This window comes from Pterocles gutturalis, unplaced genomic scaffold (genome assembly GCF_000699245.1).
Source record: "Pterocles gutturalis isolate BGI_N339 unplaced genomic scaffold, ASM69924v1 scaffold41503, whole genome shotgun sequence".
NCBI lineage: Eukaryota > Metazoa > Chordata > Aves > Pterocliformes > Pteroclidae > Pterocles > Pterocles gutturalis.
Window position 1 is genome coordinate 1 of NW_010121999.1, and position 14,962 is coordinate 14,962.

The 14,962-nt window shown below is 41.2% G+C and overlaps 1 protein-coding gene across 1 annotated transcript in view; it reads left to right on the forward strand.

Moving 5' to 3' along the window:
• Window positions 1-743: 743 nt before the first annotated feature.
• Window positions 744-14,962, forward strand: part of LOC104464634 (FRAS1-related extracellular matrix protein 1-like) — a gene marked incomplete at its 5' end in the record, with an annotated part of 42,366 nt that continues 28,147 nt past the window's right edge. Inside the window, 10 exons of the mRNA XM_010077401.1 lie at window positions 744-994; window positions 1,465-1,673; window positions 2,487-2,580; window positions 3,061-3,313; window positions 5,150-5,347; window positions 6,572-6,757; window positions 7,695-7,891; window positions 8,685-8,913; window positions 10,567-10,711; window positions 14,139-14,280. Coding sequence (XP_010075703.1) covers window positions 744-994; window positions 1,465-1,673; window positions 2,487-2,580; window positions 3,061-3,313; window positions 5,150-5,347; window positions 6,572-6,757; window positions 7,695-7,891; window positions 8,685-8,913; window positions 10,567-10,711; window positions 14,139-14,280 — 1,904 coding nt within the window. The remainder of the gene's footprint in view (window positions 995-1,464; window positions 1,674-2,486; window positions 2,581-3,060; window positions 3,314-5,149; window positions 5,348-6,571; window positions 6,758-7,694; window positions 7,892-8,684; window positions 8,914-10,566; window positions 10,712-14,138; window positions 14,281-14,962) is intronic.

The window sequence follows — 14,962 nt, forward strand, 5'->3', positions numbered from 1 at the left end:
TAGCTTTCCTAACCTGATCTCTGGCTCCATGGACAGTTTCCCTGTATTGTCCCCAGGCTACCTGTCCTTGCTTCCACCCTCTGTAGGCTGCTTTTTTTTTGTTTGAGTTTGCTCAGGAGTTCCTTGTTCATCCATGCAGGCCTCCTGGCAATTTCACTTGCCTTCCTCTTTTCGCCCCTGAGCCTGGAGGAAGTGATCCTTGAATATTAGCCAGCTTTCTTGGGCCCCTCTTCCCTCCAGGGCTTTATCCCATGGGACTCTTCCAGTCAGGTCCCTGAAGAGGTCAAAGTCCACTCTCCTAAAGTCCAGGGTAGTGAGTTTGCTGTGTGCCCTCCTCACTGCCCTGAGGATCTTGAACTCCACCATGTCATGGTCGCTGCATCCCAGGCTGCCCTTGAGTTCCACATTCCCCACCAGCCCTTCTTGTGGTGAGAACAAGGTCCAGCATAGGCCTTCTCCTGGTTGGCTCCTCTATCACTTGGAGAAGGAAGTTGTCATCAACACATTCCAGGAACTTCCTGGCCTGCCTAAGCTGTGCTGTGTTGTTCTTCCAACAGATATCAGGGTGGTTGAAACCCCCCATGAGGACCAGGGCTTGTGAGCATGAGGCTGCTCCTACCTGTCTGTAGAGGGCCTCATCCACTTGCTCTCCCTGGTGCTCAAGACTCAGTCAAGGTATTGCCAGTAGGTAAAGAGCCCACGCAAAGTTTCTGGAATTAATTTTGACAGTAACACTTATTCAGGGGATGAGAAGGGTTCCTCATGTCTTGAATTATGGTTACTCCCATTACCTCTTCTTATATGCGTCATTCTTCTCTTTTTGCAGCATGCTGTGAACTACATGAAAGTTGCCTACATGCCACCACTGCAGGACATCGGGCCTGAACCTCAGCAAGTCCAGTTTATTTTTTCCGTCAGCAATCAGCATGGTGGCACTTTGTACGGGATCTGCTTCAATATTACAATTCTTCCTGTGGACAACCAAGCCCCAGAGGTAGGGTGGTGGTGAGGACGAGAGGGAAGGACTTGGAAGTGGGACTAGGATTTCAGTGTCTTGCACATAGCCTGCATTTGGGACTGAAGTGGAAGGCGAAGTCTGGTGAGTGTGCAAGGTGATCTTTTGCACTGAATAAGCTGAGGGCTACCTTCAGCATCTGAGTGGCTGTACAGAAATACGCACGTCACATCCTGGTTAGCAAAACTGCATTCCTTCTCTTTGTGTTGCCTATTGCCTGTGATGGCCAGGAGCCTCTGTGAATGGGATCAGGTCTGGGCTTCATGTATTAGGGCCTATTATTAGTAAAGTCCTTAGGCTTTCCTAACACAGCAAAGAAGAGTACAGCCTTTGCCATTTTGCTTTTTAAGGTGTCGCATGGCCTCATACCCGGCCAAATTGAATTTACCATGTTCAGTGCATGTTTGGAGGTGCAGTAGAAAAGAATTCAGCATTTCTCCTCCATGCAGGTTTTTGCAAACCATTTGAAAGTGGAAGAGGGTGGCCTGAGCCCTGTCACAGAGGAACACATTCTCATCTCTGACATCGACACAAAACGGGAGCATCTCTTCCTCCTCATGCAGAGACAGCCTCGGCATGGGGCAGTGGAGCTGGATGGCGTTCCCATGAATGAAGGCGACAGGCTTTCCTGTGGGGATCTGCATTCACTGGCAGTCAGGTTAGGAATGTGGCTGTCTTCTTCTCTTGTGGCAGCTGAGTCTCTCAGTTGGATGGGTGAAAGCCCTTCAGTGAAGTGGTGCAGAGGCTACAGCTAGCCATGCTCACCACAGCACGGCTCTCCAGAGCTGCTCCAGGCCAGGGTTACTGGCTGAGCCTTAGTACTGCAGTGGTCACTGCGGAGACTGAGATGTTGTGTGGCCAGGAAGTGGGAGCTAGCAACTGTGTCTGATGTAGGTAGGTTACTCTATAAAGCACTGCCCCATGCAGATGAGGAGGCAAATTCTGTATTCAGCCATGCAGCTGCTGTGAAGAAGGCAATGGTTGACAGCTTTTTCTTTTAAAGAAGTTGTGTGCTTATTGGTTAGTTTACAAGAAAACTTGTATTAACACTAATTAACTTAGAGGTGAAAATTTTGCTGTTATATTTGTGGCAAGAACAAGACTTGACTTTCTACATGCACGCAGAATTAGAGCTCTCTGACTCTGTTTCCATCTCTTACTCAAAGACGGCACCTACCACAGTGAGGACATGCATGTTTGGAAGACATCTCACAAGCAGCCAGAACACAGATGACAAAGTCTCAGTGAAACCTTTTTCTCAGCTAATGTTTGTTTTATCTTGGGGGTTTTCCTCTTGTGGGAGACCCCACAAGACCTCTGAAGACACCCTGATCCAGAATCAGCAGTCTTAGATGGACACCCTTGTGCAGGGATTGGCTTCTTATATTAGAAGGGATGCGCATTGTCAGGCATGACCAGAAAGCACAGCTTTGTCTGTGTGAAATCTATGTAGCCATTGTTTTTCTCACAGGTATCGGCACGATGGCTCCGAGACTCTCACTGATGATGTCCTCTTTGCAGCCACAGATGGCATCCACTTTGTAGAGTTCATCCTGCAGGTCAAGGTCAGTGTGTTGCATATTTCTGAGAGCAATTGCCTGTGTAGAAGAGTGCAAAAGTTGACTTCTGAAAGTCGTCTCATTCCCTTGGAAACTGGACAATAATGGGCTTGTTAGGTTTCCTTTTTTTTGACCCTGGCTTTCAGGTTTATGCGGCAAATTTGAGAGGGGATTTGGCTTGTACTAGCTGAAAGGTATTTGTGCTTGCTTTAGCTTGGATTTTTCTGTCTGGAATTGCTCTCTCTGTACTTAAATACAGGGCGTGAGCTTTCTTTCTCAAGCTATAATTCTCTAGTTTGGTTTATTTTTGTCTTTGAATTTTGAGAGTGACCCTAATTCGGCTGATTTTGTTTTGTTCATAGAGAGAGCTCAGTGTACTCTGACACTGACGTCATGCTACTGGCTTGGGCTGGAAAGCAATGTATTAAAACAACAGGTTTCCACTGAAATTAAAAATAGAATATCTTAAATTATTTTTCTGATTAGGTGTTGCCTGTGAATGACGAGCCACCTGTCATGCGAATAGGCCTTGTTCCTGTGCTCCACTGCCTGGAGGGTGAAGAAGTGGTCCTCTCCTCAGAGTACATTTCTGCCACAGATGCAGACAGTGATGACATGAAACTGATGTTTACACTGACTCGCCAGCCCCACCATGGGATAGTGAGGAAAGCTGGCACTGCTGTGGATCGTTTCTCTCAAGCTGATGTCATCTCTGGTTTAGTCACATATGAGCACACTAGTAAGTGAGTTAAGGACAGAATTAGACTGGAAGGTGGTCAGAGAGTTTTTGGCAGAAAATCTTAACCTGAATCCATATAACACTTGAAGGACCTGCTGAGAAACCACATGTGTTGTGACCAGGGAAAAAAGTAAGCTGGCTTCAAAAGAAGGCTGATGATGACAACTACCAAATGCTTTAATGTGTTCTCCAAATCCCTGTTTGGACTGAAAATTGTATTAGCACAACTACATGAAAGCGTCATAATCCTAGAGGATGTCTTTCATGGGTGATGATAAAATATCTTGGACATTTTTGACAAAATTACTATTAAATTAGGCACCAAATAGAGTCTTTCTATTTGTTTCATGATATTAAAAAAAAACCTTTGACGTATTTCCATGTCAGGTTTTGATAAAATAAAAACACTGTAAATGAGGATGCTGAGTTTTAATAGAAAACAAGCTGAGGTACTTCTTGCTTACCTCTTCAATCTAGATGGCTATCCACTTTTGGACAGTTTACAGTTTTTCTGTACAAGAAGATAAATAATGTTCAGATTTTACTCAAGAGAACTACACTGCTAAAAAGATGTTATTTTTTTTTGTTTTAACTTTAAAATGCCAAAATACTTATTTTTAAAATTACTCACAGAAATCAAGGGCCACTTGACCCCCTTTTCTACTTAATTTTGTCCTTTATGAGTAATAAAGGGGTTCTCTTTTCTACATCTCTGATGAAAACTTGAATCTTTATTTTTCAAAGGCTCTGTTTTTCTGTGTAATTAGTCTGTAATTTTGTGTTAGCATGGAGAATACATGTGATATTTTCAAGCTTGGCACTGTCTAAAGTGAACAGCTGGTGTTTGAGAAGGGAAGAAAGTATTTGATTATGGCCACCCATAACAAACTTTTCTTCATCATCCTAAAGATATCAGGAACATTATTTCAGTGGCAGTGTTTTGCAGAGACAACGAAGGGCAGAAGCTGACCTTGAAGGGTGCAGTGTTTGTGTTTTTCATTCCCAAATTTCTACACTGTGCTGCCACTAGATATTGTAAGAGAGGTTGGGAGTCACTGCCTTTCCTTTGCAGGCAGCTTATTAGTCATATCTTGCAGCAACGCAAGACACAGGCTGTCAGAAGTACCAAGAACTGGAATACACTTGGCTACAGATGCTTCTTTCAAGAGATGTCTGTACCCAGTCCTGTGCTGTGTCAGCCCACATTTAGAATCTGCTTACAAATATGCATAATAGTATAGTAACAAGGAACAGTCCTTGTTACAGTCCATTGTGTAGGGAGAAGAGGCATATAAGAATAAATGCATTTCTTGGTATGCAAAAATGCTTTCTTCTGGAAGAGCATGGATATTACCATTTGTCATAGAGAGGGTATATATATAGAAGATAATTTCCTACATTCTTCAAGAAGGAATGCAGAAAAAACCATCTCTGCACAAATGTACATTTTGCACATGCCTTAGTGCACATGATAGTGCACTATCCTAGATAGAACAGGATCAGAAGGACTATTAGCATTTTTATTACAATTACAATATAATAAAATAACATTGCAATAATAATATTATAAATATTAGCAATACTAACTTTGTGGTACTTTTTTACACCCTTTTATTCTAGAATAGAAGTAAGCTGGTTAAAATTAATTACAAACAACAAACCAAATCCCTAACCAAACAGCACTCACACCAGCCAGAATTAAGAATTCTATTAATTTTGCTGTTGTTTTCTTCTTCTTTTGACTTCAAATACTGCAGACTGTCCTTGTGGGACATAAAATTATTCTTCCTGAAGTTTTGGTAAAACATTTCTTCTGAACTGCAACATTTTTTCCAGGTGGGGAGATTGGCCTGACTCCTTCCACTGAGATCTTAACCTTCATTGTCTCTGACAGTGAGGCTGGCCTAGATGTGAAAGGCTGCTGTTATGATGGAGCTCTTCCTCCTCCAGTTCCTCTTCACAATCCATTTCCAGTATATGACCTTAACATCACTATACTTCCAGTGGACAACCAGCCTCCATCAATTGCAACTGGTGAAAGCTTCCTCTCACTATAACATTGTAATGTGGGCTATGCAGTACTGTAATAGCTAAGGACTGAGGGGTTTTGTTTGTTTGCTTTTTTTTTGGTATCAGAAGAAGTCAGCTGAGATCAGTATACAAAAGTTTTGGATTAGAATTTCCATCAATATTTTTCCTTCTTTTGCTGGTATAGCGCAACCACCAAATTCATCTGCAGGTGCCAGTATAAGTAACTGCTTGTGGCTCTTCAGCTGCATGTTTAAGTCACGTGGTGAGAGAAAAGAGTGCTCAGATCTGCTCCCCTCCATCTATACATGTCCATTGCTGCATATGTAAGCTATGTCCAAGTAAAAGTGACTGATATCTTGTCCCTGAACTGAACTTAGGTCCAGACAATTCTCAGGTTTATACAACACAAAGCCATACATATCTATCTACCTTTGCATGTAAAATATACAACAGAAATTCAGATTCTGGCCCTTATATAAAGGGAGAGAATCTTTTATTACATATATTTAATTCTGTTAGTGACTAAAGACAAATCTAGGCTATATATGTAGCATGTGCGAAGACACATTTTCACTAGTACTCTTCAGGATCAAAAATACTCCATTAAAATGGAAATAGTGTTGGTAATGTACATTTAGTCCAACAGCAGCCTATTGTGTGAAATTTCCATTGACCTCCTGGGCTTTGGAAGAGGTCTGTAGTATACATATTAAAGATATGCTTTCTGTATGCTTGTCTGTTTCAGTTATGTAATTTGTTTGTAAGCATCACATATATGTTATGTATCTCAGAATATTTAAGCTTATGTATGAGTAGTTTTGTAATTTGCAGGCTTTCACCCAAAAAATGTTCTGGAAATGAAGTATTGTCCCAGCAGGGAAATTAAGCAGTGATGCATGAAAAATTGTTCATTATGAGCAATTCATAACAGCTCTCATGTAATTAATGCTCTGACAAACAGAGGTAACAACTGATTAAAGTAGCACATAAACCATACCTAATAACTTGCCAGTAAGATAATTTCACAATCCCTTTCCTCTCTACTTACATGATGGCAAAAGTAGAGTTGATGGTGTAAGCAGAGAAAAAAAACATACCCAACACCCCTCAGTAACTCACTATTGGTTGTCTCTTCCCCCTTAATTATTGTTTCAATTTTTGTTAACAAAAACAAGACAGTAAAATGAGCTAAAATGTAATAATGCTTATCATATTGTTTGTGTGCAGGTGCAAGGTTTGTGGTGGAGGAGGGCTCCTCAGCAGCCATTACCACAAACCATTTGTTTGCCACTGACCCTGACACCACTGCAGATGATTTAGAGTTTGTCTTGGTTTCTCCTCCCCAGTTTGGTTACATTGAAAATATACTGCCTTCTCCTGGGTTTGAGAAGAGCAACATTGGTATAAGTATAGGTAAGTCTTAATGACATATGGTAATCAAGCAGTTGAAACACAGAGGGCTTGTGGAGGACTGTGCGGTGGGCTCTGGTGAAGTAGCTGTGAGCACATGCATTAATATGGGCTTACTGAAGAAGGCAGGTGCTGGCAAATGAAGAACAGTGGGACTGTGTGGGAGGAGTTCAAAGGGAGAGTGCAGCTCTGCAAATGTGAAGAATTGTCATCTGGAGTAAACAAGCCAATCCTTGTTTTATGCATTCCAGCTGCAATCTATTAGAAGTGATAATATGAGAAATTAATCTGCTCTCAGCCTCCCCCTCCAGTCTCCCATGCGAGGCTACTGCACTTCCCTTCACCTATACTTTTGTCAACTACGTGCTGTAGGTGAGAATTTGAAAAGCCTACATCCCATGTCAGTTTCCAAGGCAGTTACGAAAGTGATAGAGATGGTGGTTTACTTGGGTCTCTTCCTTTGCCCACTTTCAAACATTGTAAGGCACTCTCATCCCCACCAGAACAGATTATGGCATGCTCTGTAACGCTACCAGCTGTTACCAGTGTCTCCAGCTGGACACCTGAAATCGATGAGCCTTTTGGTCCCTGTTTCCCTGGTCTGTCAGTCAAATAACAATGTAATGACTTAGACCTCAGATCTTTTCCTACCTGTTATTTCTCTCTTTTTATTTTGGCTCAGTTCTGCAGACTACACTTAGAAGTATGAAGTTGCACAGTCCCCTAGAAGCAGAAAGATGCATTTTTTTTCAGGGGAAGGGCATGTGTCTTGTGGTAACATGTGCTGTGTAATTCTTTCAGAAAATAAAAGACTGAGAACCTAGAAAATCAAAATTATTTGCTCTTTGAAGAAAGACATAGTTTCAGATTTTTTAATGATACATAAGACCAGAAGGCAGGAAAAGATTGTGCTAACTCATGATCTCTTCAAAATCTCTAGCTTCGTTTCAGCTGAAGCACCTGAAAGCCCTGAACATAAACTATGTACAAGCCAGGCACATGCGAATGGAGCCAACAGCAGACTACTTTGTACTTTATGTCACTGATGGGCTGCATCGCTCAACAGAGACTCCATTTTTCGTGCTGATCAACCCAACCAATGATGAAATTCCAGAATTCACAGCTAGGAATATTACTGTAAGGAAAGAATCAAAATGCCTGTTATATAATAATTTACTATAATAGCCTGCTCCTCTGAATCTTTCTCTTACTATGTGTAGTTCAGTCTAGCTGAGGAAACAGACCAGTTAAATCCCTTGTTAACCTGTAAGGCAGAGCTTCAGTGGGACTTGAGAAGTGCACAGCTCTGTTTGGTAACTTTCATTAAGTAAAAAAAAAACTCAAGTTTTTAAGCAAATAAGTCATCTAGAAAGCAAAAGGATCTTTATGCTTCTGTTTTCTCAAGAGCTTTTCACAATTTTTTTGTAGAGGTTTTTTTTTTGTTCCTGGCATAGCCTCTCCCCTCTCTGAAGACTGCTTTTAATATAAGTAATAATTCTGTGACCACCATGCTAGGGCAGTGTAAGCCTGTCTTACTGTAAAGTAAAAAGTGCATGTATGTATATAAATTTATATGTATTCATATTTTTTACATATATTTATGTATTTAAAGGCTTTCTCCTCTGTGCATTCCTTAGCACATAATATTAAGTTTACTCACCTAACAGCTTTTCTATTCATTGGGGCAGATATGAACTCCCTATCTCACCTTCTCTTTTCATCACTGTAATAATTTACTACCGTATGTCTCTTAAACTAGTTGAAATCTGTAGCTGGCTCAAAATCTACTGGGGGAAGGGGTAGAGGAAACAAAGAAATACACCAATACACAAAAATATGCTACTTAGGAAACTATGTTAAAATTCTTTAATTTTTTTTATGTGAAAGAATTAGACTTTTTTTTTTTTTTTTTTTCTTCTGTCATGTTCAGGTTCAAGAGGGGGAGATGAAAGAGCTGGATCTCTCTGTTATCAATGCAGTTGATCTGGATGTGCCTCAAGACTGCTTGGTATTTGCGGTTGTGCAGAGGCCCTGGCATGGGTTCCTTATTAATGGAGTTCATGGCAATGATATTCTACACTATAAACAGTTAATTAACCACAACCACCACAGCCATGGGTTGCTTGTTCATGACTTTTCCATGGAGCTACTGAAGAATGGTAGGTGCAGCATTCTTTTGACATTGGTTTTTCATTGATTTAACGAGGCAAGGTGGCACAGTAAGAAACTTTCACCACTTATTTATTCACTTGCCTTATGTGTATTTTCAAGACAATATTTAGCAATAGAAGGTTAGGCTTAGAAGTTAACCTATTAATGCTAATGTTATATATTGATTTTAGGAACTGTCAATAAAATCACCCTGAGAGGCCTACATGTCAGAAAGGTTACTAATATGACCAGAGAGACCATCGCCCTGAAAAAATAAAGGCAACTTTGTAACATATTGGCAAACAGATTTCAAAATATTTGGCAGCACCTAGAACAGAGAGACTACTTTTAAAGATATTAACTGATCACGGGGTTAAATATTGCTCTAAATGTTCACAGAATCATAGAATCATAGAACAACAGTTTGGGTTGGAAGGGACCTTCAAGGATCATCTGGTCCAACCTCTCTGCCATGTGCAGGGACATCTTTCACTACATCATGTTGCTCAAAGTCTTGTCTAACCTTGCCTTGAACACTTCCAAAGACAGAGCATCCATAACTTCTCTGGGCAACCTGTTCCAGTGCCTCACCACCCTTATTGTAAAACATTTTTTCCTTATGTCCAAACTAAACCTACCCTTTTTTGGTTTAAAACCGCTGTCCTGTCACTACAGGCATTGGTAAAAGGCCTCTCCCCATCTTTCCTATAAGCCCCCTTTGTGTATTGGAAGGCCTTAATATATACCTTCATCATACCTTCATATACCTAACGATAAAGGTATGAACTGGGGCTGTATAGCTTAGCATGACGAGTTAACCTGCTTTGAAGCAGCAAAGCTCTTTCAAGTACATGTAATCAAAAAGTATATTTAACACTGTCAGGAATATGGTGGATTCATGCAGACTGTGGACAATTAGTGAAATATGGGATCTATCAATGGAAAGAGGGACACAAATTAAATCCTGCCACTCAGGTTACAGTTCAGCTCTCGAAACCTGAGGAAAGATTTTTCTCCTCTCTGCCTGTCTAATACAAACCTTCAGAAATATCATGTTCCCACCCCAAAGTCCTCAGCCTTCCCAAATCCTGTTTTTGACTCTCTTCCAATTGCTTGGCTTTTCTCTTTTCCTGTCCACAATGGTGACCAATCCACCTCCAGCCTAGATCTTCTGCTTGTCCATGGTCAGAGCCACAAGGCCAGCTGTCCTCCCCTGAGTTTGTTTAAAGCTCCCTGAGGATTACTTAAGGCACAGAAAAGTGTTGCCTGATAGTCTCACTCTTTCTATAGTCCTTGTTAAAAATGAATTTTAAAGAGAATAGGAGAAGAAATGTGCCTTTTTCAGATGAAGAGACCCTTTTGTGAAGGTAGTCACTCCTTACTCAGGTCAGGCTGGTGTCCTTGAGTCAACAGGTTGATGTTAGATTAATGAGCAGTAGTGACTCACCAAGCTTATCTCCTGGTAGCTGAACTAATCTTGCTGTGACTGGGGCATATGGGGAGGGGAGATGGAAGGGTGATGGAAGCAGGGTGAAATGATGAGAGATTTTGCAGGAGTCTGATTTATTTGTTCTTTCCATGTCCCTCTCTGCCTTCTTCCTCCTCCTCCCACCTCCCCACCCCCCCCAAAAAAATTTTTCTTCCCACCGCCTCTTGTACAGGAATGAAGCTGATGTACATGCATGACAATTCAGAAAACCTCACTGACAGCTTTAAAATCCAGCTATCAGATGGGAAACATAAAGTCCTCAGAACCATTTCAGTAAAGGTCATTCCAGTTAACGATGAGAAACCTCTGCTGGTCAAGTAAGCCACTTGTTCCTGTCTCTGACAGAGGGATTACTTCAGACAACATGATCCAAAAGTGATGAAAACAGAAATTTGGTGACTTATGGGTTGAGGATGACATAACTAGTTGCAGACTAGTGTCAATACAGATGTTTCCATGCAGGTCTCTATCAGCCTGCTTGAGAAAAACATTTTTAGTAAAAGAAGAGTATGCTTTAATGTTGCTCAATATTAAAAGAGTAGAGAAAAAGAAAGGGGTGGGGGGGATGGACATGCTTGTTTTGTCTTTCACAATTTACTTCAAGATGTTTGCCAGAGACCCCTGATCTTTGCACATCTCTGCTGGCCACTGACCACCGTGGTACTGACCGCAGTTACTTTGCTTTCCCCTTCCCTGAGGCAACCACCTGTCTAAAACACGTCTCTGAAAGCAGCTCTAGACTGTGGCATGAGAGAATCTGCAAGGTTGATACCTCCTTGACTCACAGGGAAAAGCTTTCATCTTAATGATTCTCTTATTTTCTATTTAAAAAACTCTACTGCTCACCCATAATTCAACTTCTGAAAAGGTACACAACAACTTCCCTTACAGTTCAAAACTAGGAGTCATAAACGAATAAGACATGGTCAGAAATGGCCTGTCAGACCATTTGCAGATAGGCAGCTGACTGTGAGAGAGCCAAACCTCCCAGACATTTTAACAAGGAGCTTTTCCCTGGGGATCCCTGTTTTTCAGCTGCCACAGAACATCAGGGCCTCTGTCCTCCTGACTGCTTTCCAGCTAGGGAGGCAGATGGGGGCCTCAAGGCTTTGGGGGTATATCTCCAAACCTCTAAAGTGCACACTTTGGAAATGACTCACAGCCTGTTAAGCAGGCTGCCACTAAAGTGGGAATTTCTGATCCCTCAGGATATTTGGCCTACCTTCACATCAGACCTACATTTCCCATTGCAGAGAATTTTGAATATTTTGTTTACCGTGTAGAGCTTCCTGCATTAACAAATGTTAGTTTTACAGTGGAAAGATTATCAAGGACCACATAATGCTAAGAAAGGAAGTCCATTTCTAGTCGGAATAAAGCGTACAGTTTATGTATTCATATCATGTACTGATAATTACTGATAATTGCCTATTTGTTTCCCACATGGTAAAGATTATGTTATGGTAAATGTTATGTAATTTTCCACCCTTTCCCTCTGAAGAAGGGGGTGGAGTGTAAGAAGTCAAGTGTTTCTAGCTTTTCACAACTGGATCCAGAAGCTGTTGCTGCCTTGTTAGATCCCACCATTTGCCACTCCTGTGGTGAACATTAGCACATTAGCTATTTCTTTATAAGAAGTCACTGCTTCTTGCCTCTTCCACTGAGATGCAGTATGCTGCCAGTGGCTAAGCAGTAGTGCTTTAAGGAAGCATATTCAGTTTGGCATTGAAGTGGTTTAGCTGCCACATTCTGTCACCACATCTTTGCTGTGAGGTGGGAGCTCCCTTATGCCACTGCGGTGTTTTACAGGTGAACATTCGGCAATACCTGTAAGCTTTTTCTCATCTTATGATCTGGGGACACCTTTCCACCCCACAGAGTTTCAGTTCTCATCTCCATTAGCTATGATCAACAGACTGAAGAATCTGGGATGGAATGTTTTTGGCTGGCAATCAGTGGCTCTTATTCACAATGATTGCCAGAAACTCAATCTGTCAACTCTTGGATTGAGTCCTGTAGCAAGGGAAGGTAAGGCCCTCACATATTCCCCTTGAAATCTTCTTCTCGAGATGTGGGTGCTAGAAGGATTTAACCAACTAACTGCTACATAGAAAAATTAGTTGGGATTAGACAGCATTCAGGGTGTAGCTAAACATATTTATCCCCACTTCCTTTTTTGTCTGAATCTTCTTGTCCTAGCTCATACAGTCTTTGGGTCAGACCTCGAGTCTTTCTGTTTGCACTGTCCTAGCATGATTACTGCTGGTGTGAGTAAATCATTAAGGTTGCTTCATCTGTCATTAATACAGAATGAATCATAGAATCGTAGAGTCATAGAATGGTTTGGGTTGGAAGGGACCTTAAAGATTGTCTAGTTCCAACCCCCCTGCCATGGGCAGGGACACCTCCCACTAGACCAGGTTGCTCAAAGCCTCATCCAGCCTGGCCTTGAACACCTCCAGGGATGGGGCACATGACTTGATATACTTTGTCACGTGACTCTTTTTTCTTTGCTTATTTTGCCAAACACGAAATTTCTATGCCTCATATCCATATGGGTTTCAATATGAAACTTCAGGAAAAAAAATCTCCACTCTTTCTGAGAATAATAAATATATTTTCCAAAATCACGAAGTAATTGTGACAACTTCTTTGGAAATCTCAGTTGACACTCTGCTTTGGAGCAGGTACTTGTAGCTTGGCAAGGAAAGGGCTGTTACATGAAGACTGTATCTTCAGCCGTTCTTGTAAAAAATCTACCTGTATTTGGCCTTTGAAATAGCATGGCTTGCACATGCTCAGTTGTGTCTGACCAGAGTTTAGCTGCTCAAATGCCTAAGGAGTCTGTCCTTTCCCAACCTGCTCTATGGCCCCTGGGCAGATTAGCTTGAGCAGATCCCATCCTGGGGTGACTGAACATGCTGAATCGCCTCCAATCTCCTTGAAACTTTAGTATTGTCTAATCATACTGTTTGGGTGCTACATTGTGAAAATGTGAGACAGCTAACAGCGTAATGGTAAAGCAGGGCGTGCAGAAGAAAACTGGAAGATGGTTACTAGGTGAGAACAGAAAGAGAGAACATGCAATCTGAGAATCACCCTGGAGCAAGACTCCGCATGGATTTCAAACTATGTGGGATTTTTTTCCACAGAGCTGCCTCAGATTTTATTTGTGTCAAGTAAGGACCATTTCTGCCAAGGAACAGATGGCCTTAACCTACTCTTCTGAATCAAGAACCCAGAAATATTCTGCAATGGGGATCATAGAGAAGAAGCCAGTTAGGTCTTTGTAGTGTGTCTTAAAGATTAAGGTGAGCAGCGACAGACTAGTAATTTGAAAGAGAGTCTTTTCTCTAATGAATAATCAGTTCATTAGAGCCAGTATTGCTAAGGTCTATAGCAGCAGTAACATATAACACAGCCTGTTTGTTTACATTGTCCTCTTCTTATAAATTGTATGAAGGTAAGCAGAATAGGGCCCAGAGGAAGAACACAGACATGGAAAATCCCAGGTTGTTGTAGGTATCTGCTTTGTTATTTTTTCACCATTGTAAGTAGAACATAGTCTACTCTGTTTGCTTTTTTCTTCTGTTTTGAACTGAAATAGGTACCCTCCTTCCATTCTTTCTGCAGTTGTCATTTCTCTCAGCATCTGGGTAATCCATATTCCTGGCAGAGAAATTATGTGTTGGAAAGGTTACTCTTCATTTATTCCATCAATAAATGACTTTGAATTTTTTTCAGGAAGGATGATATAGAGGTGAACATGGGTGAAACTCGAATAATTTCTAGTGCTGTTCTGTCAGTGGAAGATAAAGATACCCCCAGGGAGAGAATTCTCTACTTATTTGAAAGACTTCCAGAAAATGGTCAGCTTCAGCTCAAGGTTAGTCTTTGTGCTCCAACAAAAAGCAGACATGCAAATAATTCTCTTTTAGGTTAGAATGAAGTTCATCTTCCTTTTCTCCCAAATGTCTGTCATGTTTTGAAGTAGACAGCTGTGGCAAATTTAATTGTGGAAAGAGCGTTTGAACCAAAAAATGATGCTGTCCCAGAGGCTTTGACAGTAAAGGGCAGATCCTCAACAGGAGGAGAGGGAAGGTGAAAAGCATGGCAGATCGTCTGAGGTGACAATGGAGAGAAATGCTGGGACAATCAGCCCACAGAGGGGGAAACCAAGCATCAAAGCTAGGAGGAGGTTGGGGGAAGTCCTTGATCAAAAAAAAAAAAAAAAAAAAAAAAAAGTGACAAGTAAGCTATTACTTCATTTACTTCAGAGTTCAGAAGGAAAGGAGTGAAATGTGTGAAAGAGTGATTAATAAATTACGAGTTAGAAGAAACATATGGGAGGAAGGAAGGGGAAAAAAGGAGGAAGATGAAAAAGGATATAACAAGAAGAAAAGCAGAAATTAAGATTAGAAATGGTAGGAAAGAGTATCATCTATTGATCAAAGATAAGACACAGGAACAAAGACAGAAAAACTGCCTCTTTTTAATTGCAAGCATATATAATGGAAAAAAAAATCAGTTTCTAAGATCTGTGAGCCTGGAAAGTATTTTGATGCTGC